Raw genomic sequence first — 24,778 nt, forward strand, 5'->3', positions numbered from 1 at the left:
AAATAAATACACCTGTATTAGATACACCAGCGCACTGCACAATAGCATTTAATCTATGTCATTGTGACCAGATATTTGAATCAGCCTAGGGAAGCATAGTTAATGATCATAATTCTAAGTGGGATATTTACCACTGTGTTTTCTTCCTTAGGTAGATACAATCAGTTTAAATGCTGCAAGCACACTCTTAGTTTCAGGCACCAAAGAAGGCACTGTGAATATTTGGGACCTCACTACAGCCACTCTGTTGCACCAGATTTCATGCCATTCAGGGACTGTATGTGATACTGCTTTCAGCCCAGGTAGGTATTATCCTTTTTAACACAGATGAGATCAGGTACATTTTTAGAATTTTGAAATAATTAAAAAGTTTAGAATAAAATGACTGTTGATGAAAGGGATTCTACCTGTAGCTAAGGACAATTTATGCCATGTTTTATATACTTGTGGCATTGGTACCTTAATAGAAAGGCAAGATCAGATATTGTCTCCAATTCCTCAACTCATTAGAGAAATCAGTGTATAAGATATAAGTGTATAAACCAAAGGGTTACCTCATGTCAGGATCTTCATGTTTCAAGTAGTCATTGCTAAAGTATAAGGAGATGGAGGAAAATGAAAGTGGTCAGTAGGCCACCAGATTCAGAAATAAAAGCTCAGAGTAATCTAAACCATTTTCCGAGGCTGTCTCCTTGTATCTGTCTTACCATGTCTTGCAGATAGCCGCCACATCCTCAGCACAGGAGCAGATGGCTGTCTAAATGTGGTTGATGTGCAGACAGGGATGCTTATCTCCTCCATGACGTCAGACAAGCCCCAGAGGTATCATCCCTGAATAGCAAACATACTCATGATCATTTCATTTGGGCTACTTAGCCAGTGTAACATACCCCTTCATTCATGTAGAAAGGAGGATTATTTCCCAATCATTGCTGCAGGTGCTTTATCTGGGATGGAAATTCTGTTTTATCGGGAAGCCAGTCTGGCGAATTGCTCGTTTGGGACCTCCTTGGAGCAAAAATCAGTGAAAGAATACAGGGCCACACAGGTAAGTAGTTCTTGCAGTTGTCTTGAGCCTTGTTAAGATCCTTGTTAAGAGTTGTTCCCTTAACTCTTCTCGGGCAGAAAACTCCCCAGGTATTATCCAGGCTGTCAACATCTCCCTTGACCATCGTAGTTGGTCAGGGGTGATATCTCTTTTGTTGCTCAGAATTTAGATATACCACTGTCACACTGATGACTCCTACATCCTAGTCTCCCTGAAAGCATGTTCACCAGTGTGTCCCATATGTGCATCCTCTTATTAGGATGTATGTGGACAAAACTATATACAAAGCATCCTATAAAACTATTATCTCCCCCTTTTTGTTTGCACTTAATAGTCTCTTTCAAAGACTGTTTGCTCACATTTGCATGTTTCTCTCCTGATTATTTAGAGGTCTTAAGTTTTTAATTCTACCTTTATTGTTAATTTCTCACTGTCAGCACTAATTTCCCATCTTCATTTTCTTTCCTTCTGTCATGCAGTTTCATATGGTTATTTCTTCATAAAGTTATATGCCTGTGCCTTTTTCCCTCAGTTTAATAGCTTTACTAATTCTAATTCACATTTGACCCCTTCCAAAGTAAAAGGAGGTAACCAGCCAACTTGGCCCAATGGCCGCTTTTTCCCTTCCTAAAAGTCTTATGACTTCTATTGTATAGCATTGCATTGTTACGTATTTGTAATTCTAAGTTGTTTTAGCTTTAGATTTAATGGTTTCTTATTCCTCACAAGTTCTCTTATCAAGCAGTTAATTTATATAAGGATTTTATTATAGAAAGAGACAAGACAAAGTATAGCTCACTTCACTCCTCTGTAAATGGACAGCAAGCAAGAGAGAGCATTGCAGTGATGTGTATGTACCTTTAGCTGCCTTCCTCCCTAACCAGAATGTGTCTTTCTCTCAGGTGCTGTGACATGCATATGGATGAATGAACAATGTAGCAGTATCATCACAGGAGGGGAAGACAGACAAATAATGTTCTGGAAATTGCAGTATTAAGTGCCTTTTCCTCGCTCGAATATTTAAAATTGAATTTTTATTTAATGTATTTTCAACCAAAGTTTTAAAGGAACTGGTGAATGTGCACTGGTGAATGTGCAATGATAGTAGTTAGAATGTTTACCACATGAAAAGTTGTGGTTTTAAACTTTCTATATCATGGTGACTTCATTGAAAGCCATTCATTGCCATCCTAAGGCAGAAAAAAAAGGCAGTAGATAGGGAACATACATTTGTAAGGCACAATTTTCCCAGTGTAATGATGGTTAGAAGACTAGATTGAGTGGCAGAGGAAGCAGAGACACTAAACTGCTCGAAACACAGAAAAGCAGTGAAGGGTTTAGAATTTTTCCAAGAAAATGTAGTGTCCTCTGCTGCTTCTGAGTCAGTCTTTTGTCTTCCTAATCTACCAGAGTTGCTACCACTGGGTTCTTAGCTATGTGTGTTTTCATGGAGTGGTTACTTTCTATAATGCTGTACCCAGATTCTAAGAACCTGGGGAAGGATTAGCAGTTCTTATTATAGTAAGTTTACTGTGTATAAGAATAGTTTGTATTTCATTAAGCTATTAAATGCTCACCTTTTCTACATTAAAAATATTTTTCTGTAATGAAAGCAGTTTTGCTTTTATTTAAATGAGTAACTTTTAAGACCTCCAAGTATTGACCCTTCTAGAAAACCATACTTAGTGACACAAATATCATTTCATTACTTTTGAAACTATCTTCAGATCCAAGTCCAGACAGCAAGGCAGATAAACAAACTGGGAAAAGTTCTAAATTTCAAATGAGATGGACTGGACAGTACTGGTGTCTTTCATGTTCAATTTTTGAAACACAGAAATTATGCAATTTCAAAATCTATAGTTTTTAAGGCACTGTTGTACAGGCAATGTGGCCTAAGGGGAAAACAATCAACAATCAGATGGAGGTAACAGAACTTTCAAAAGACATTTTTAACCTTCATTTATTACTATGTGGTCTCTGGGTGTTCCTGGGGAGAATTAACAGCCTCACTGGGTTCCTGCTGCATGGCCTGAGGTGCAGAGTGAGCTGGCCCTTCAGGCCTGGCCATCTGGAGCTCCCAGCTGGCAACATATTTTCACACACTCTGTCTCAGCTTTGAATAGCTGTTCTCAGGGCCCCTGGTGTCAGTTGTTGGCAGGGAGAGTTGGAGACTGTCTTCTACAGCCAGAGGCAAAGTTCACAAGTCCTCCTTCAAGGTCATGCACAAGTGTGGTGACTACCAAAGTTCCCAAATGATACAATAACAGACTAAAATGTGACTTCATACACATTTAATTAAAACAGGATAGGCATAAACCAAAAAGAAAAAAATCAGGATAAAGTGTTACTGCCATTTTGTTTACAGTGAGTAATGAGGAAATGAAGCACATTACTAAGAAAACATTCTAAGACCATCCCAAAGGAGCTAGGTTATATAATGTTAGGATTCAAATGCCAAAATTAAATATTATCCCACCTGATCTACAAATGAAAAAAAGGGACAGGTTATCCTGTTTAGTATAAGAAGTTTGCATTAAATATATAGTGATTTGTTTTTCAGAAAGTGGTACTGGCAACTTTTAGAAGAAGTTTCCATTATGCAATGACTACAAAAGTTTCAAAGTACAACTAAGCAGCTATGCTATAGCTCAATAAGTACCATTAAAATGTTCTGCGCTAGTGTACATTTCAGTTTAATATAGAACTAACATTCTGGATTTTAGAAAGGCAGCAATAATTGTATTTTGGCTTTCATTCTAGATGCTTAACAGAGTTAAGGCGACAGCTGAAGCACAGTAAGTGAAGGTAGTTAAGATTTAATGACAATCATCACAATCTCTTGCAACGTATATATACTGTATAATGCTCACGGAATGAAATCAGTATTACTTAATTGGCATTTTACACACACACACAGAACTTAAAAAATAAAAACTATTAAAGGCAGTCATCCGAAATGAATATGGGTAATCTATTAAAAATGCAAATATACCATAGAACTAAAGTAACACGAACCAAACTATGCATTACCTAGGAGAAAGGTGACTGGTTCTCACACATAGCTAAGCCTGCATCAGTCATCCTAATCACAATGGCTTATAAATGCATCAGGTTTCCAGTACAGAAACTATTCTAGGAAAGTCAACAAATCTTTTGAAAGTTTCACATCTGTAAATCCAGGATAAGGCTACAACTATTTTGAAATCTGAAGAAGATATCAGACAAAACAGTAGGATTCCCAGCCATGATGTAAACTAGAAAGGTCCTCATGCAGCATATGCTCCCTGGCTCCAGGAAAGCTTCATGTGCATAATGCAGAAGTTGCCGAAGAAGGAAACTGAAGATGTTCAGCTCTATTTACGTTGTGCATGACTTTTAAACCTCGGGAATGGTGTGATCCATCAGGCTTTTCATAATGCTTGGTGCCATCCTAAAAAAAAAATCACTTTCATCATATACTGAAGTTTCTTTCCAAAATACTATGTTAATCCAAGAAAATGCCAATTCCAGTTTTGCATGTGTTGGCATCAGTGAGATTAGGAAATAAGGGAAAGGTCTTTTAAATGAGCTCAGGTCTTCTAAGTCCCTGATAATGTTGTTGCTGGCAAATATTCAGGGTGAACAGCCATCAGTATCTTAGCTAGACAGGTAGGATCCAAAAGTCTTTGTATATTAAGACTGGTGATTAAAAATTTTTAAAAAGCTAGGTATAGTGGTGCATACCTGTAATCTCAGCTACTCAGAAGGTAGAAAGTTAAAGGCTACCCTGGGCTATATATACAGCGAGACCTGCCTCAAAAACTTGACAATAAATTTTCTCCAAGAGTAGTGGGCTGTGTTCTATATAGAAATCAGCACAGAAATTTAACTAAATTTCATTGCAACAAATGTTATGTTTATGAATCTTTAAAATCTCCTTTCCACATGCATGATAGAGATTCTGAAAGGATTCAGACTGGCTTGGTACAAACAGCTATGATAAAAGCTAGGGTCTGAAAGCTCTGGCAAAGTTAACCCTTGCTGGTCTTCTACTCTTCTACCTCAGCTTTCCAGTCCTCAATTCCTAAAGACAGACAGCACCACTGCACACCTCTCTCTGCCTCCTGAGGTGCTGGAGAGAATAGAAACTGTTACGAAATGAACCAAGCCTTGTATGCACATATGAATAATAAAAGAAAAATGAAAAAAAAAAATAAAAAAACCTAACACAAAGTAGAATTATTTAAACAAAAATAAAGTCTCAAATCTAAAAAAAAAAAAAAAACAAACTGTTACCTGTTAACACCCCACAGGCACAAAATCTCCACCATGAACTCCCCCCCCATGGCTAGATTTCTACTGAGCAGAGTGAACTGCAGTCAGTTACACTGAAAATTCAAGTCTACCTCTGCATGGACCCCCTTTAACTAAGCATTGTCAAAAGTTAGCAAGGGCATAGTGAATTTTGTTCCATACTAAGGAAGTTGTGGTGAATCATCCCTACCAAACAACTCCTCTGGTTTAAATAATTTATTTACCATTTCTAGATAAATCCTAGTGTCATCCTTAGGTAAAACAGCCAAAGGTTTGGGAACTGAAAGAGTACAGCACTTATATTATGTCACCCAACTATACATACAGAGGTGAAGAATCTACTTACCGTTTAATAATGTGTTCAAAGACAAAAGCGGGCATGATTGTAATGGTAACAACAGTCCCAGATGTTGATAGTATGTCTGCAATTTGAGAATCCTGATGAAAATAGATAATGAAAATTAATTCCACTGAGACTATTTAATAAACCTAAGACTGTTATTCTTGGTAAAGAAATACACAAATATATGTGCTATTATTTTGCTAGTTTCTCCAAAACCCTGATCCTAGGTTTCAAATTTTTTTATTGTTTTCCTTTCCAAGTTTAATTCTACAGAACACAATTTACAGACGGTAGCAAAATTACTAAGTAAACTGAGTTAAATGTACTGAACATCTTTTCATTATTCATTATTATGTTGTATACATTCCCATATACGATATATCCTCTCAGTTAGCTGTGTATTAGAAACTAAAGATTATTAAATAAGGTCACAATTAAAGCCTTTAGACCTTAAGACATACTAAGAATTTCTGGAGAAAAAACTATAAAAACAGAGTACTAATATGGACTAAAACTGTTCATTTCCTATATACCTAGATTGAAAAAAAGTTTCATTTTAATGTCATCAAAATTTTTACTGCCAACATATCCACAGAATTCTAGCTCAGGAACTTCAGGGATTACTTAGTTGAGTCCCCGTGGTATAGAAGAGAGAATTCTAGGTAATAGCCAGAGAATTCACATGACTTGCCCAAGAACACAGGTAGCTTGGGCCAGAACCCCAAGTCCAATACCTCCCACCAAGCTTCTGTATCTTGGAAGTCAATATGAAAATAGCACCATCTAAATGACCAAATGACATTTTGTTTCTTTTTTTCTTTTATTATTCATATGTGCATACAAGGCTTGGGTCATTTCTCCTCCCTGCCCCCACCCCCTCCCTTACCACCCACTCCGCCCCCTCCCTCTCCCCCCCACCCCCTCAATACCCAGCAGAAACTATTTTGCCCTTATTTCTAATTTTGTTGTAGAGAGAGTATAAGCAATAATAGGAAGGAACAAGGGTTTTTGCTGGTTGAGATAAGGATAGCTATACAGGGCGTTGACTCACATTGATTTCCTGTGCTTGTGTGTTACCTTCTAGGTTAATTCTTTTTGATCTAACCTTTTCTCTAGTTCCTGGTCCCCTTCTCCTATTGGCCTCAGTTGCTTTTAAGGTATCTGCTTTAGTTTCTCTGCGTTAAGGGCAACAAATGCTAGCTAGTTTTTTAGGTGTCTTACCTATCCTCACCCCTCCCTTGTGTGCTCTCGCTTTTATCATGTGCTCAAAGTCCAATCCCCTTGTTGTGTTTGCCCTTGATATAATTTCCGCGTATGAGGGAGAACATATGATCTTTGGTCTTTTGGGCCAGGCTGACCTCACTCAGAATGATGGTCTCCAATTCCATCCATTTACCAGCGAATGATAACATTTCGTTCTTCTTCATGGCTGCATAAAATTCCATTGTGTATAGATACCACATTTTCTTAATCCATTCGTCAGTGGTGGGGCATCTTGGCTGTTTCCATAACTTGGCTATTGTGAATAGTGCCGCAATAAACATGGGTGTGCAGGTGCCTCTGGAGTAACCTGTGTCACGGTCTTTTGGGTATATCCCCAAGAGTGGTATTGCTGGATCAAATGGTAGATCAATGTCTAGCTTTTTAAGTAGCCTCCAAATTTTTTTCCAGAGTGGTTGTACTAGTTTACATTCCCACCAACAGTGTAAGAGGGTTCCTTTTTCCCCGCATCCTCACCAACACCTGTTGGTGGTGGTGTTGCTGATGATGGCTATTCTAACAGGGGTGAGGTGGAATCTTAGTGTGGTTTTAATTTGCATTTCCTTTATTGCTAGAGATGGTGAGCATTTTTTCATGTGTTTTTTGGCCATTTGAATTTCTTCTTTTGAGAAAGTTCTGTTTAGTTCACTTGCCCATTTCTTTATTGGTTCATTAGTTTTGGGAACATTTAGTTTTTTAAGTTCCCTATATATTCTGGTTATCAGTCCTTTGTCTGATGTATAGCTGGCAAATATTTTCTCCCATTCTGTGGGTGTTCTCTTCAGTTTAGAGACCACTTCTTTTGATGAACAGAAGCTTTTTAGTTTTATGAGGTCCCATTTATCTATGCTATCTCTTAGTTGCTGTGCTGCTGGGGTTTCATTGAGAAAGTTCTTACGTACACCTACTAATTCCAGAGTATTTCCTACTCTTTCCTGTATCAATTTTAGAGTCTGTGGTCTGATATTAAGATCCTTGATCCATTTTGAGTTAATCTTGGTATAGGGTGATATAGATGGATCTAGTTTCAGTTTTTTGCAGACTGCTAACCAATTTTCCCAGCAATTTTTGTTGAAGAGGCTACTATTTCTCCATCGTATATTTTTAGCTCCTTTGTCAAAGACAAGTTGGTTATAGTTTTGTGGCTTCATATCCAGGTCCTCTATTCTGTTCCACTGGTCTTCATGTCTGTTTTTGTGCCAGTACCATGCTGTTTTTATTGCTACTGCTTTGTAATATAGTTTGAAGTCAGGTATTGTGATACCTCCTGCATTGTTCTTTTGACTGAGTATTGCCTTGGCTATTCGTGGCTTCCTGTGTTTCCATATAAATTTCATGGTAGATTTTTCGATCTCTTTAATGAATGTCATTGGAATTTTGATGGGAATTGCATTAAACATGTAGATTACTTTAGGGAGTATCGACATTTTTACTATGTTGATTCTACCAATCAATCCATGAGCATGGGAGATCTCTCCACTTTCTATAGTCTTCCTCAATCTCTTTCTTCAGAAGTTTATAGTTTTCCTTGTAGAGGGTCCTACACATCTTTTGTTAGGTTTACACCTAGGTATTTGATTTTTTTTGAGGCTATTGTAAATGGAATTATTTTCATGTATTCTTTTTCAGTTTGCTCATTATTAGTGTATAGAAATGCTAATGATTTTTCTATGTTGATTTTATATCCTGCTACCTTGCTATAGCTATTGATGATGTCTAGAAGTTTCTGAGTAGAGTTTTTTGGGCAAAAGACATTTTGTAAACTAAAACTGCAGCAAAGCCAGGCACAAGGTGTGTTCCTTACCTTCAATCCAATGACATTCTGTCCATTGATTTCACAGATGTTATGTTCAGTGAGAAGACCGTTTCTGGCTGCAGAACTATCTTTCACAATGGATGTTATCTTTCCATTTTTAAAGATGAAACCAACATGTCCACTACTATCCTTATGCATAGTAATTGTCCGTTCAAAGGGCCTACAAACAGTAAAATTTTAATCCTAACGTAAACATTTCAATGGGTTTCATATACCATAAATTCTGCCATATTGAACACTTATAATAAATGATAAATGCTTTTAATAAGAACTTATTATGGCTCTGATATTGTACATGTACAGAACAACATCTTTGTGTAAAAAATTTTAAATCTCTTCATTGTAATTTGAATGACTTGCTAATCAAGATTTCCTTTAAGTATGAGACAACTGAATACAATACTTCATGCAGTTTATGGATATGCTTTTTTCCTTTAAAATTCATCATACTCTCACATTAATAATGAACTAGGCTTTGAACTAAATCACGGAGGTAAAACTGAATTTCTACTTTCCAATTTTTAGTATTTCCAGGAGCTTAACCATTAGGAAATTTTAAAAAATTTAAATTATTAAGGCTGGGCATGGTCTGTAATCCCAACTACTTGGGAGATGGAGATTGGGAGGATTATTTCAATGCCAGCCCAGGCAAAAAAATTATGAAGACCTCATCTCAACAAGCTGGATATGGTGGTGGCATGCTTGTAATCCCAGGTATGTATGTGGGAGGCACAGGTAAGAAAACAGTCTGAGGCTGGCCTAGGGAAAAAGTGTGTGATCCTATCTACAGTCCTGAAATACCAAGGAGAAAACCTCTTGGACTATCAATTTTCACTTAAAAAAAACATGAACGCAGGAGGGGAAAAATAGGTCTTTTTCAGGCGTGGGTACCAGTGGGAGGTGGGTAGGCACAAGGACGGGGAATGAGGGTGAATATGGCGGATGTATTTTGTATCCATATTTGAAAATAGAAGAATGAAACCTGTTGAAATGGTTCTAAGAGGGAAAATCCAACTAAGATATTGTAAGTACATGTGTAAATGTGTACAACTATTATATGCTAATAAAATTTTAAAAATAAAAAAAAGCAAAAAAAGAGCTGGGAATGTGGCTTAAGTGGTTGACTTGTCTAGCAATGACAAGGCCCTGAATTCACCAAAATGAACTTTTAAGTACTTGCATTTTGATTTGAAATTTTTATAGGTTTTGTTTACTCCATGCAATATTTTATTTCAGTTACTGTTGTATTTATTTTGTTATTATTATTATTTTTTGAAGTGGCGCTTTGCTATGCAGCCCAGGCTGGCCTTGGACTCTTAATCCTCCCACCTCTGCTTCCCAAGTTCTAGGGTTACAGGCATCTTCTATTTAAAAAAAAAAAAACACTGCTAAAGCAGTAAGACCCCATTTAGACAAGAAGGCACACAGCTACTATAAAAAGCCAGCCAGTGATGCCTCTTAGAAACAGTCATGCCAATTGTGCTTGCTTGCTTCTCTACAACTCTGCCATCATGTTATCATTGGTCTTTCTGTTAGTCCAACCTGTTCTTTAAAATTCTACTTAAAAAGTAATGACATTCATCTATAAAAATTCACTAAATAAAATGTATAAGAATCTGGAAACCCAACGACAGATAAAACATTATAAGCTTAAGAAACAAAAATCCAGAACTTTCTGAGTTACTGTAAGTAGCTTTGACATTGGTAGGAGCTGGGAAAGAAAATAAATGGAAGCCCATCTTTCATATGATAAAGTGTTTTTTGTTTGGTGTGGCACTCTGCCACTTGAGCCATGCCTCCATCCCTTTTTGATTTTAGGTTACTTTTATGATAGGATCTTGCATTTTTGCTGGGGGTGGAAGGAGGGTCAGCCTGGATTTAGATCCTCCTTCCCCTGGCCTCTGGTGTAGCTGGGACCACAGGCTACCATCATGCCCAGCTTGTTGGCTGAGATGGAGTCTCATTAATTTTGTGCCCAGGCTGACCTTGAACTACCATCCTCCTAATCTCTGTTTCCTACATAGCTGGGATTACACTCATGAGCCACTAAGTCTAGCTCATGTGCTATAAATGTTTAGAAGTAATAAATTAACTGCAACAGAGAAAGCTTGATCCTCTTGACCACTAGAGCACCACAGCTATCCAGGAGGTCAGGTTTGTTTTTCAAAACTTCCAGACTTTGAGTTTCATGTGGGCTCCAACCCTCAGAACAAGGGGCCATGGCACTGTGTGTGGACATGCTAGACTATCAGATGTCTAAGCAGTAAGCAAGAAAGTGAGGCTACAGTACTGCTGAAGAAGTACTTTAGTTACTTTTCCAACATACATTTTGTATTTACTAAGAGAGGAAAATACCCAAGGACAAATTTCTATAACTGAAATAAAGTATATATTGCAAAATCAGAAGTCTATTACAAAAATCAAAGTATGTAAGAAAAATCTGCACCACACAACGGCAAGACCAAAAGGCTTATCAGTAACATTTTATCAGTTTCTTTAAAAAAATACTATATTTACAGAATCCTGGAAGCACAAGAAAACTGAAAACTAGTTTTGAATGTCCATTTGGGCTGTTTAGTAACAGCTTACCTGTCACGAATGGTCATAGTAATCTTCTCTCCAAAAGCCTGTTTGAGTACCTTGTGTGCTTTATCAGAGCTCCAGCCTGCACAGTTTTCACCGTTGATCTGGAGCACTTGGTCCCCAAATCTCAGACCAACCAATGAGGCTGGAGAATTAGCCTGGACTAACTGAACAAATATACCCTAGATAATAAGAAAATAACTGGTCATTTACCCCTATCATGATATGGATTTAAAAACGTTGGTTAGAAATATCCCCTATTAAACAACAAGAAGAAAAACAGAGTATAATGTGTCAAGTTACCCTATTAAACCAAAAAAAATTACCAAGACAACCCCAAAGAAAAAGACAAGAAAGATCTTAGTGGTAATCTCTACCCCAAATCATAACCCACCTGATCAACCTCAATTACTCCTACTCACCAAGACAACCAAGTAAAATAAAGTAGGGCAACTTTACTAAATGCAAACCTCTATGGGTCTGACAGAATACAAAAAAGGTGTTAGCACATGACTGTTATTTGGGGTGAGGGAAAAGCAAGTCAAGTGCTACAAGTTTGGGAAGTCCTCTTAAAACTTCTAAAAAATGATAATTTAAGGTAATAATTTTACCTTTTGAACTCTAAGATTCCTTTACTCATTTGCTAAATTATGAATTATCAAGCAAGATTAGGGTTTAATAGCCTAAAATGATCATCATGTTAAATTTAACATGAACTCTTAAAAAGAATCCACTATGAAATAAATACAGGAAAGTGAAGTACCATTAATTAAACCCACACAGATATTCTTTCTTATGGAAACTCAATTAGATATTATCCAAATATAAACAGACAAGCAGAGAAGAGTAAACCTAGGGAGATATAAACATACCCATACGGCTGGATATTCTCTGTAATTTTAACCTGGGTGAGACATGACTTTTGTCACAGGTCTGTTACACATTAGAAGGTGGTAAGAACTGGATGGCACCCCATTAAGTACATTAATATGCTTTAGCCAAGTGGACAACTCCACTGTAAGGATAGCCACAATGGGGCAAGAGGCGTATGAGAACTACCTTTTTTCTTTAGGACAGAGGAAACAGCAGTAAAGAAATCTGGCAGAAGGGGCAACACTACACACTACTCTGTCAAGAGGGAGGGACTAAAAACAGTGAAGTCTTGGGCTTCCCAACCAAGCACACTGATGTGTCTTGAATAAGCTGAGTGTGCAAAGACACTGTACCCTTAGTTCTCTGGCTGGACAAGTAGAACTGGGACCTCCTGCCAAGATCAGCCTCATCCAGTTAAAGCAGTGTACTACACTTATTTCGTATGTGAAAAAGCTGAAGTCAGTGACTTAATGAGACTTAAGACTAAAAGAATCCAACAAGGTCATAGCTAAAATCATAAAGTAGAATAATGACCAAGCACTTCCAGAACAATTCTAAAATGTTCCCCAAAGAATAACCTTGTTTCATGTCTTCAGTATGGTAAAATGAGAGATCAAAGTAATTACAAGGTAAAGAAGTGGCTGCCCTACTTAGAAAGAAACTTGCTCAGAAAATAACCAGCTAAATTCCAATTTCAAGGACAGAAATAACAAACTTACAAAATAATCCCAATTTATATAATAATCATTTGGTTTAAAAGTCCGTACTTCCATTCTCGCTGGTCGGTGTTTCTTAACTTTCACATATTTTAATTCCAGAAGTCTGTGACACACACTATGTTACAGGTATATCTAAGGCAGTTTGTAATATGTAAAACCAATGAACTTAACTTTCAGTTAAGAGTATACAAAAAAGAAAAAAAATCATTTGAAGTAATGTGCTTAGAAGTTCTAACTATGCCTCCTCAAAATAGGACATGTCCTAGTGAACAAATTTAGGTTAGCAAATTTATAGTATTCTCAATTATAGATGCACCATTACAATTAACTAAAGCATTTCTATCTCAAACATTCTAACAATCACTTAATATTATGAAGCTATTTAGATAAATTCAAATAGGTATTAAAAATACTTACATTATCTATTGATTTAAGCCTCAGCCCAATTTTTCCATCTTGATCTTTACACAAAATGACTTCACGAATCCCTTGCTTAATTTCTGCTCTACGAATTCCAACGTCATTGCCTGTTACAGGAGCCACCATATAGTTCATACTGGAAGGTCGTGCTACCAACTGCTGAGAAAAACAATATGTCAATAATTAGAAATACTCTCTTTGAAAGAAATCAAAAATAATTAGCTGGAACTGGCTAGGTTGTGGTTTTCCAATTACTAATCCATAAATAATTTTCTTTAAGTTTGATTTCTACAAAAAATGAAACTTATTTTTATTTGCTATTCCTCAGGTAATTTATTTCCATGATATCGTCGTCTCTCACAGACTGAATGACTTACTCTATATTTGTGTCTTTTAATTTCACACGCACTGTCAATTGTTGCCTAACAGTGTTCAGTTCACAAGGACCATACTGACAACAGTGATCTCATAAGATTATTAACATCCAGTGTGGTCACAGCCATCTTAGTTTGTGTATGTACACTATGATGTTCATACAACACTCAAACCAACTAACCAATATTTTTCAGAACCTATTCCTGTCATTAAGCAATTCTGCTTTGCATTTCTATGTATTCTCCTTGAACTTAAAGGCCACATTATACTTCTGAGACACACGTTTCAAGGGCTTTTAAGTGATATAATCTTTTGACAATTTACTTACTCTTCAAGAATTTCTATCAAAAGAGCAGCATTCTTACAGTGTTGTTGTGAGAATTAAGAAAAGTGATATTTATGAGTCCTAGCACATACAAGGTAAACATTATTTCTCATCCATTTTAATAACATTCTAGGTATTAACAAACTGGATATGCAAACCACACTTCCTCAGAATAGTATACTATGGAATTGTGTCAAGTACCACATTTGTAGTTTCTAAGTTTTTCAAGTTTTCTTGAGTAAAACTGGTTTTTCAAGTAGACCCTTTCCTCAACCAAAAACAACAGCAAGGGAATTGCTTAACAAGGCTTCTTGCTCCAAATTTGTCATTAAAAAAACCTCTGACCTAAAGAACTATGTTCAGAGCAACAGTGATAGGAAAGAAGACCTGCAGCTACAAAACATCACAAGTTTAAATTTTATACATTCAGCACTGATCGTAACCATGATAGCATATTCTAAAACTGACAGTCTGTCAAGAATAGTGAACAATCCACATATTCATAAATAACTAGACTAGAAATGATAACACAATGCCAGAAGAAATTACTTATTACCAGGGTTCAAATAAGAGACAAAGGAAAATCAGACAATGGTACAGGAAAAGAAAAACTTAAAGAAGTAAGTGAATGATTTAGTTGTATTTCATGTGCCTCCAAATTGATGAATTATGATGAATTCTGAATGAGTAAATAAAGCTGATAGCCTAACATACATAAACTATATTAGAAATCAGAATATAATACCAGAAAGATTTGTTTCTAAAGGAATCCCAAGCAGAACTCTTGCTGAGTTTAAGAGACTGAGGAAAGCTGAAGAAATTATAATTTACAGGGCAGAGTCTAGAAAGACAAAAAGCTCCAGATATCTGCAACTGGACTTGTTGTATTCAATCTGCTGGGAAACACTAATCCAAGTATGTATAAAGTGAGGCTCTACAAGGACAAGCAAAGGGCGCCCATGAATTCCTGGAGATCACACCAGGCTGAGAGATATTCATGCACCTACCAACCAGAATGGAGAATGCTTGTTGAATACTTGGAGTGGATATTGTTTTCTAGTAATGGAGACAGTAAGCTAACAGAACTACCCTGAAAAAGTAAAGGCAGTTGTAAAAGAATCAAGCTGATCCACATATGACTTAACCTGCCAGACAAGTAACAATACTCTTTTAAAGAAATACAACAAAATTCAGCACAGAACAATGTAATATTCACAATGTCCAGCATTCAATTAAAAACCAGATGGCAAGTGAACAAGCAGGAAAATGTAACACATAATCAGGAGAAAAATCAGTCAACAGAAGGAGACTCCAAAATGACAGAAATCATTATCAGACAGAATTTAAAAGACTGACTACAAATACACTCAAGGACTTAAAGGAAACCATGAGTGAGGGAAACAGAAGATATAAAGAAGCAGCAAATTTACATTCAACTAAATCCTTGACAAAGTTGCTAAGGATATATAATAGGGAAAGGATGGTCTCTAAAGTGAATGATATTGGGAAGACTAGAGATCCACAAGTAAAGTAGTGAAACTGCAGCTTATCTTACATCACACATACAAATTAACTCCAAATGGATTAAAGACTTAAGTGTAAGTCTGAAAACAAAACTAGAAGAAAACAGGAAAACACTCCTTGACATTGATTTTTTTTTTACACTAACACCAAAAGCACAGGTGAAAAAAGAAAAAATAAGCAAATGGGACTACATCAAACTAAAAAGCTTCTTCACCTCAAAGGAATAAACGTAATGAGAAGGCAACCTACGGAACTAGGAAAGTATTTAAAAACCTTTAAGTGGTAAGGAACTAATAACCAAAATATATGAGGAACTCATAAAATTCAATAGCAAAAGAGCAAATAACCCAATTACAAGATGGGTAAATTTCAATTCACCAACAATGAACAAACTGAGAAAGACTATAGGAAAACAATTCCATTTACAATAGCCTCAAAAAAAAAAAAAAACACCTAGGAGTAAACTTAACAAAGGATGTAAATGACCTCTACAAGGAGAACTACAAATCATTGAAGAGATCGAGGAAGACTACAGAAGGTTGGAAAGATCTCCCATGCTCATGGATTGGCAGAATCAATATAGTAAAAATGGCTATACTACCAAAAGCAATCTACATGGTTCAACACAATTCCCATCAAAATCCCAATGACATTCATCACAGAGATTGAAAAATCTACCCTAAAGTTCATTTGGAAACAAGATACCACAAATAGCCAAGGCAATACTCAGGAAAAAGAGCAATGCTGGAGGTATCACAACACCTGACTTCAAACTGTACTACAGAACCATAGCAATAAAAACAGAATGGTACTGGGACCCAGATATGAATCCACACAGCTACGTCCACCTTATTTTTGACAAAGGCGCCAAAAACAAAAGACAGCCTCTTCAACAAATGTTACTGGGAAAAGTGGTTATCAGCCTGCAGAAAACAGAAACTAGATCCATGCCTATCACCCTGTACTAGTATCAACTCAAAGTGGATTAAGGACCTTAATGACAGACCCGAATCCTTGAAGTTAGTACAGGAAAGAGCAGAGAATGCTCTGGAAGCAACTTTCCCAGTAGAACTCCAGCAGTCCAGCAACTAAGAGAGAGGATGGACAAATGGGACTACATGAAATCAAAAGTTTCTGCACAAGAAATGGTCTCTAAATTGAAAAGACTACCCACAAAGTGGGAGAAAATCTTTGCTAGCTATACATCAGACAAAGAATTGATAACCAGAACACAGGGAGCTCCAAAAACTAAACTGCCCAAAAATCAATGAACCAATAAAGAAGGAGGCAACTGAACTAAACAGAACTTTTCCAAAGGAAAAGTTCCTTTTGGTCCAAATGGCCAAAAAAACACATGAAAAAATGCTCACCATCCCTGGCCATAAAAGAAATGCAAATCAAAACCATACTAAGATTTCACCTCACTTGTGTTAGAATAGCTATCACCAAAAACACCACCAACAACAAATGTTGGCGAGGATGTGGGGAAAAAAGAACCCTCATACACTGCTGGTGGGAATGTAAGCTAGTACAACCACTTTGGAAAACAATATGGAGGCTTTTTAAGAAACTAAATATAAATCTGCCATGTGATCCAGCAATCCCACTACTATGGATATACCTGAGAGAATGTGATTCAGGTTATTCCAAAGGCACCTGCACACCGATGTTTATTACAGCACTATTCACAATAGCCAAGCTATGGAAAAAGTCATGATGCCCCACCACCAACAAATGGATTAAGAAAATGTGGTATTTATACATAATGGAAATTTATTCAGCCACAAGGAAGAATGAAATTTTGTCATTTGCAAGTAAATGGATGGAACTGGAGAACATCATCTTAAGCGAAGTTAGCCAAGCTCAGAGGGCCAAAAATTGTATTTTCTCCTTCATATGCGGATTACAGACCTAAAACAAATGAAGTAATACTATTGGACATGGGTTACACACTAAGGGGAGAACGTACATGGGAGGAATAGGGAAAGGGAAGGAATAAAACTTGAATGTGGTTGATGTGCTCACTGTAGGTGAGCAAATACAGTAATCTTAAACTGGCAGAAGCCACTATGGAAGGTGACCAGGAAGTAGTGAAGACGTCAGGTAGAGATGAACCAATGTGGGTTGTAATACACATGTGCATGGAAGCAATGCTAGGAATCTCTCTGTATAGCTATCTTTATCTTAAACTAGCAAAACCCCTATGTCTTTGTTATTATCTCTTATGTTTTCTCTTCAACAAAATTGGAGAAGAGGGCAGAACAGGTTCTGCCTGGAAGGGGTGGGGGGACAGATGGGAGAAAAAAAAAGGACAAAAAACCTGAATGGACATTTTTCCAAAGACATACAAATGGCCTATCGTTACAGGGAAAGGAAACTCAATACCATTAATCATCAGGAAAGTGCAAATCAAAGCCATAAAATGAGGTACCTATGTCACATTTGCTAGGGTGACTATTATCAAAAAGACAGAAGCTAAGTGTTGGTGAGGGTATAAAAAAAGGGAAGTCTTATGCACTATGCGTGGGAATGTAAATTAGTGCAGCCCCTATGAAAACAGACAGGAGGATCCTTTGAAAATGAAAAACTGAATTATCATATGATCCAGCAATCCCATTTCTGGGTAAATAATCAAAGGAAATAAAACACTATCTGTAAAACATATCTGTATTTTTATGTTAACTGTACCATTATTTATAGTGGCCAAGAAAAAAGTGTCTATTGACATATGAATAAAGAAAACATGGAGTATATATACAGAACATAATATTATTCAGTCACAAAAAATAACATCTTATTATTTGGACAACACAGATGAACCTGAAGGACATTATGGTAACTGAAATAAGTCAGACACACAAAGACAAAAATACTGTCTGATCTCGCTTAATGTGGAATCTAAAAAAGCCACACAGAAGCAGAAAGTAGAAGGGTAGTTATCATGGGCCAGGAATGGGCAGGAGAGTAATGAAGTAATATTAGTCAAAGTGTACAAACTTTCAGTTATAAGTTCTGGGGGCTAATGAATAGTATGGTAACCACAGTTAATAATAGTGCATTGTATTCTTGAAATTTGCTATTAAAGTAGATCTTAAGTGTTCTTACCACACACCAAAAAAGTGTTAACTATGTGAGATAAGAGATGTGTTCATTAACTTGATTATGGTAATTATTTCACAATGACTACATTCATCAATACATCCCATTGTGCACCTTGAATATAGCTAACTTTAATTTGTTAATTATATCTCAATAAAGCTGGGGGAAAGAACCACATGGAACACAAAGAAATGAAAAATTCACTTGAAAAAAAAGTTCCAACAACAAACTAAATTAAAATGAAATGAAAGAAAAAGTAAAGACAAGGCACTGAAGAACTCTGGAGATACTTTAAAAATGACAGTGCAGATCACCCACTCAGTACTAAGGGATGGAGAGACGAAGACTAGCTGAAGTACTGGCCAACGACAAAGGGAACAAAGAGTATGTATAGTAGGTAAAGGAAGTCATAAATACTAACTGTGGCTTCATGACTTGTTACCACCGAAGATCCTACATGATCATTAAAGCCTGAAGTACTTTTTATGTGGTCCTTTATTAAAAAAGTTTGCTGGACCTTCATTTTATGAAGGGTAAGTGCATCTTTAATGGAGAAAGTACAAAGTCATTCTTATTGTCATGTGAAGTTCCAATATCTGTAGAGGTATGTGGATATATATAGTCAAAGGAGTAGGTGGTCCGAGGTATTAAACTCCACATCCACTCTTCTGTCCTCTACTCAATGATTCTGGGGCTTGTGATGTGTAAGTTATGATTACCTTGTCACTGTTTCTACTTAGCTTACATTGCATCAGGCTCTAGAGGGGGACTGGTGTGGCAAGTGCCTGTTCCTTGCTGTTTGCTTTCTGCTTCTGTTGGCACTGCAGGCAGATGCAAATGTTTCCAGCTAACACTTTCAGACCAGCTCTTTCAACCCCTCAGGGGGCTGGTATTGCAAACACAACCCTTCAAGGCCTCAGTCCCAGTTCTGTGGGGCTGTGTGCCTAAGCTTCTAGATTCTACTAACTCCAAACTCTCCCCATCCTAGGAACAGCAGCTAACCTGCAATTCTATCTGTTCCACTTTCAATTATTTGATCTCTTTATCTAATTTCTTAAATTACTTTTGTTGAAATACTATGGCTTGCTGGATCCTGACCATTACAAGCAAGTTTTCAATAAATATCTGGTAAATAGTAAATGCCAGGTACTGCATTAAGAACTAGAGTTGAACATGGTGGTTCACACCTATAATCCCAGCTGTGCAGGAGGCAAAGATTGGGAGGATAGTGGTTCGAAGCTAGCCTGGGCAAAAATTTAGTGAGACCCCATTTGAACAAGCCAGGTGTAGTGCATGTACCTATATAATCTCAGTTATGCAAGAGGCCATAGGTAGAAGGATCGAGATCTGAGGCCAATCCCCTGCAAAAAAGACCTATCTAAAAAATAACCAAAACAAAAAAACAGCTAGGGGCATGGCTCAAGTAGTAGAGCACCTGCTTGGCAAGCACAAGGTCCTAAATTCAAATCCCAGTACCACCAGGAAAAAAAAAAAAAAAAAGAAACTGAGGTTATGGCAACAAGGCAGACATGGATTCAGTCATGAAGTATTTAACAGTAATTATAGTATAAAATGCTATGGTCTTAAGCAATGACTTTTATAAGTGGTTATCAGATGTGTTATATTTAAGCCTAGAATCTGGGGTCCAATTATAAGGAGATTTGAATTTCAGAAGAATGTTAACTGATATGAGCAAAGAAATGACAATGACAGATCAATACTTCAGAATGATTACAAAATCTAGCAGCAGCTTAATACTGTCTGATATTACTAAGGGAATAGCAAAAAAACAGAAAGACAATCCTACATAGTACTATCCAGAGGAAGTCTAAAATTTGAGAAGAGAGGCGAATGCAAAAGTTATAAATTTTTGAGTTAGCTACCAAAGGGAAAGCTTATATTTACAATATGAAGTATAATTATATAGTTCAGTATTAATTATATTATACATACCCCCTGAATTGGTGCTCCAGGAACCATGGCCATATTTGTACATATTTCTTCTTCACTTAAACTCAGTCCCATATATTGGGAAAGCTCCGGATACAGTTTAGGGTAGAGATCTATTATAAATGAATAAATGAATGAATGAATGAATGAATAAAAAGACAGAATATTCAAAATGGAAAGTATTATTGAGCTTTTTGTGTTTAAAAAAGCACATTAAAGTTACAAAATTTAGGATTAATTTAAAGTAGCAATTTGGAAAAGGGCATCTCCAATCTATATAATAATTAGAATAGAAAATCTTTAAGGTCGAAATCATAAAACATAAATAAATCCGAGCTGGAAAAATCTCAGATTTCTGAAACATGGGGCATTGGTTTCTGGATACACCACAGATACCAAATTCAGTAGACAGTTAAGTCTCCTGTATAAAATGGTGTAGTATTTACATGGAACCTATGCACATCCTCTGTATACTCCACTGTCACTGCTCTATTACTTATAATACTCAATAGAATTCAAATGCTAGGCAAACAGTTGTTCATTGTATTGTTTTAGGGAATGGTAAGAAAAGTATTTTGTACATGGTCGTAGTACAAGTAAAATTTTTACATTCCAATTATTTTTAATTTGTGGTTGGTGGAATCTGCTGTTTGTGAAATTCATGGATACAGAGGGTCAACTACTCAAAAGTAGAAATAATTTTCCCAAATAAATTACCTTGTCTTTTCTGTTTCTTAAACCTATTTCATTAGAAACTTTGTAAGAATATCACTGATTCTCTGATTCAAAGCTGACCAAAATGTCTTCTGTCAAATCAACTAATTTCAACTCATTCAATAAATATGGCTGGAATGATTCTTCCCAACAAGGAAAAAATTCAAAGCTTATAGTGCCATAACACTTTAAGAATATTAACCATATTCCAATGAAATCCTAGAAAGAGTATTTTTAAAGATTAACAGTATTTAACATTTTAATAGTTGTATATACTTCCAAAAGGTTTTTACTCAATCTGTTACTTAAAATGGACTTTCTAAAGGAACGGTGTTATGGAGAACTATAAAACAAGATAAGCCATATAAACCTATTTACATTTATTTTGTTACTGAAGTCACAAGATGTAGAGGCTCTGTCCTAAATCCCATGGAAGGGTTTTTTTTTTTTTTTTTTTAATAAATGAATCAGCCATATGTTAAGAACTTGTGAGTCAGGGTAAAATTAATTTTCTTTAAGCCATAAAATGTATCTTTATATTCATGGGTCACTCTCTTGATTAGATAAAGGGTTATTTTTTGGGGTAAGCATTTTTCCCTTTAGAACTTTAACTCCCAATTTTGTGCAGTTAAAAGAAAAAATAAACATCTTCAGTTCTCCATTTCAGCAAAAGAAGGCTTAGCAACATTTGTGATCTGAGAGAATGAACCCAAAGCATAAACTTACTTCCATCTTGAGAGATGGGCGCAGAAGCTTCAGACAAAATTGCTGGGTTGGCAGGGTTTGCAGAAAAGGCAGCTTGAGCCTGAAAGAGAAAAGAAGGACATTCGAACAACATGCCTAATATTCTTACATAGTTTACAAGTTAATCAAGTACTTCCAGAAAGAAACTAAAACCCAAAGTGTTATAAAAGAAAAGTTTCATTTCAAACACTTTGCCAATCATTTTTTCAAAGGAAATCTCCAAAACGATTTCAGTCCAAATAGCTTTAAGACTATCATAAAAATTGAATAAGCACTATCTACATATCTTATAACCAGAGTTTAATAGTGCTACTGTACCATAATATTTTCAAAGGGCATCCCAAATGGATGGTAACACACTTCACATTTTCATTATCCTTTTACTAATTATTTCAAATAAAAACATTTTCTTGGACTGGTGGCATGGCTCAAGTGGTAGAATGCTTGCCTAGCAAATGTGAGGCCCTGAGTTCAACCCCTAGTACGAGAGAGAGAGAGAGAGAGAGAGAGAGAGTGAGAGAGAGAGAGAGAGAGAGAGAGGGAAAGGGGGAGGGGGAGAGAGAGAGAGAGAAACCATGGTCACCTCAATAAAAGGCATTAAATTTTTTTCTTTGCATAAGGAAAAAACTCAATCATATTCATGTAAAAAGTCATATATCTGAAAACCCCTGAAATCATATTTAACTTGCTAATTTTTATTTTCATTTTAGCATGCCCACTGAAATAATCCATCTTCATTTGCAAGTACAAGAAGGGATTAGTTAAAAATTGCCAAAAGTGTAATTTATAGCTCACATAAAAGAATATTAATGTAATTTGTAACTGCTAAACTTGCCAAGATTACTTTGACAGAGTGTATTTATAAACACTACTCATGCTCAAGAATGTATGCTTCATCTCCATCTTTCAGGGCTTCATAGGCTGTCATTAAGTATCCCACTGATGGAAATAACTTTGTCCTTTGCAGATCAAATTTTCTGAAACAGCCATGACATTTAGAGAAAAGTTTGGTACTAAATTCTATGACCAATCTCTAATTATCATTTATTGCTTCATTGGAAATTTGTCAAATTAGGAAATAAAGTTTATACTTGTATTTCAACTTAGCTCTGAAATCAATGGCAAAAGTGGTCTCAAAGGTGCTAAGAGAAAGCTTAATTTAAGTCAGAACAGCATACAAAAGCTTTGAGTGGCACTAAACTCATTAGCATTATAAACATTCTAAAATACTGTACTTGTTACCAAATCAGTCATTATAATTTCTCATTTTATAGTATCTTAAACCTTCTAAACTAAAACAAAAGAAACATGAAAATGTTTATGATTATATATAAAAATCCACAAACTCAAAATGAATTTTGAAAGTTGTTTTGTCAAACATCAACTAAAGGGAATGAGCAACCAACATTTGCTTTCTTGCATCTCTTCAAAAAAAAAAAAAAAGACAATTCAACATTAAAAAGATATGAGGTATCAAGCCATGAAAAGACATGGAGGAAACTTATGTACATACTACTAAGTAAAACAATGTGAGACGGCTAGCTATTGTATGATACCAATTATGTAACATTCTGGAAAAGGCAAAACTGTGGAGACAGTAAAAAGATTAGTGGTTGCCAGAGGTTGTGGACAGAGGGATGAATAGGCAGAATACTGAAGCCATTTAGGGTAGCAAAACTATTCAGTAAGATTCTACAATATCTTTATATACATCTGTGAAAACTCATGAAACATACGACAGACACAACACCAGGTGCAGTGGAACATGCCTGTAATCCCAACTACTGGAAAGGCTGAGGTAGGACTGCAAGTTCAAGGCCAGCCTGGGCAACACAGCAAACTACTATCTCAAAATAAAACAAAAGTTTAGTAAAAAGCTGGGAATGTAACTCAGTGCTTGCCTAGCATAATGAGGCCTTGGGTTCAATCCCTAATACTGGGGAAATGACACACCCCATGAATGGAACACTAATATAAACTGTAGACTTTAGCTGATAATGACAGGGTAATACAGATTCATCAACTGTTACCAAATGTACTACTCTGATGCAGAGGTTCATGGTGGGGGAGACTGTTCATGTGTGTGTCTTTTGGGGAGATGTATGCTTTCTGCTCTTTGCTGTGATCCTAATATTGCTATAAAATACAGCTCTTAATTTAAAAAGTATTTTTTGGTTGAGACAGGATCTCAATATATAGCCCAACCTAGCCTCAAACTTGCTCTGTAGCCCACAATCCTTCTAACTTAACCTCCTGCGTGCTGTGATTATAAGCATGCACCACCAAATCTGGTGATACTACTTCTGCCTACACTAGTTTTGTTCTACTCTTTTATTATTATTCTTAACCAAGAAACACTTAAGAATACACATAGAAAGTTCTCTGCAAAGTTATATAAAGTTAATTATATAACTTGTAAAAATAAAACAAAAGCTGCAAAAAGGGCTTAAGACTTGTAAGTCACTAAATGTAGCAAATTATTTCAGGATTACACTGAAATAAGAAACTGTTTGAAATAGGGGAGTGAGCCCACCAAGGAGAAGCACTATTGTTTCCGTTGTTGCAGAAAGTCCCTGGAGAAAACATGCTGTGCATCCACTTCTGCCCAACTCTAGCCACCGCATTAGAACATTGATAAGCACTGGTCCTCTAGATCACTGTTTCTTAAAAGCTTATTTGTTATAAGTAG

The 24,778-nt window shown here is 36.3% G+C and overlaps 2 protein-coding genes across 5 annotated transcripts in view; one reads left to right on the forward strand and one right to left on the reverse strand.

Moving 5' to 3' along the window:
• Nsmaf (neutral sphingomyelinase activation associated factor) overlaps positions 1–2,660 on the forward strand; it is a 62,893-nt gene extending 60,233 nt beyond the window's left edge. For both annotated transcript variants that reach the window (XM_074068639.1, XM_020179804.2), the window contains 4 exons: positions 152–302; positions 720–822; positions 939–1,048; positions 1,951–2,660. In XM_074068639.1, coding sequence (XP_073924740.1) covers positions 152–302; positions 720–822; positions 939–1,048; positions 1,951–2,045 — 459 coding nt within the window. In that variant the 3' untranslated portion in view covers positions 2,046–2,660. The remainder of the gene's footprint in view (positions 1–151; positions 303–719; positions 823–938; positions 1,049–1,950) is intronic.
• A 665-nt stretch (positions 2,661–3,325) lies between these two features.
• Positions 3,326–24,778, reverse strand: part of Sdcbp (syndecan binding protein) — a 43,292-nt gene continuing 21,839 nt past the window's right edge. For 2 of the 3 annotated variants that reach the window (XM_020179805.2, XM_074068640.1), the window contains exons 3-9: positions 22,072–22,150; positions 20,635–20,744; positions 13,356–13,517; positions 11,353–11,528; positions 8,752–8,923; positions 5,691–5,782; positions 3,326–4,481 (exon numbers count right to left, since the gene is read on the reverse strand). In XM_020179805.2, the coding sequence (XP_020035394.1) occupies positions 4,427–4,481; positions 5,691–5,782; positions 8,752–8,923; positions 11,353–11,528; positions 13,356–13,517; positions 20,635–20,744; positions 22,072–22,150 (846 nt within the window). In that variant the 3' untranslated portion in view covers positions 3,326–4,426. The remainder of the gene's footprint in view (positions 4,482–5,690; positions 5,783–8,751; positions 8,924–11,352; positions 11,529–13,355; positions 13,518–20,634; positions 20,745–22,071; positions 22,151–24,778) is intronic. The other variant, XM_020179807.2, reaches the window with a different exon arrangement.

Source organism: Castor canadensis, chromosome 3 (genome assembly GCF_047511655.1).
Source record: "Castor canadensis chromosome 3, mCasCan1.hap1v2, whole genome shotgun sequence".
NCBI lineage: Eukaryota > Metazoa > Chordata > Mammalia > Rodentia > Castoridae > Castor > Castor canadensis.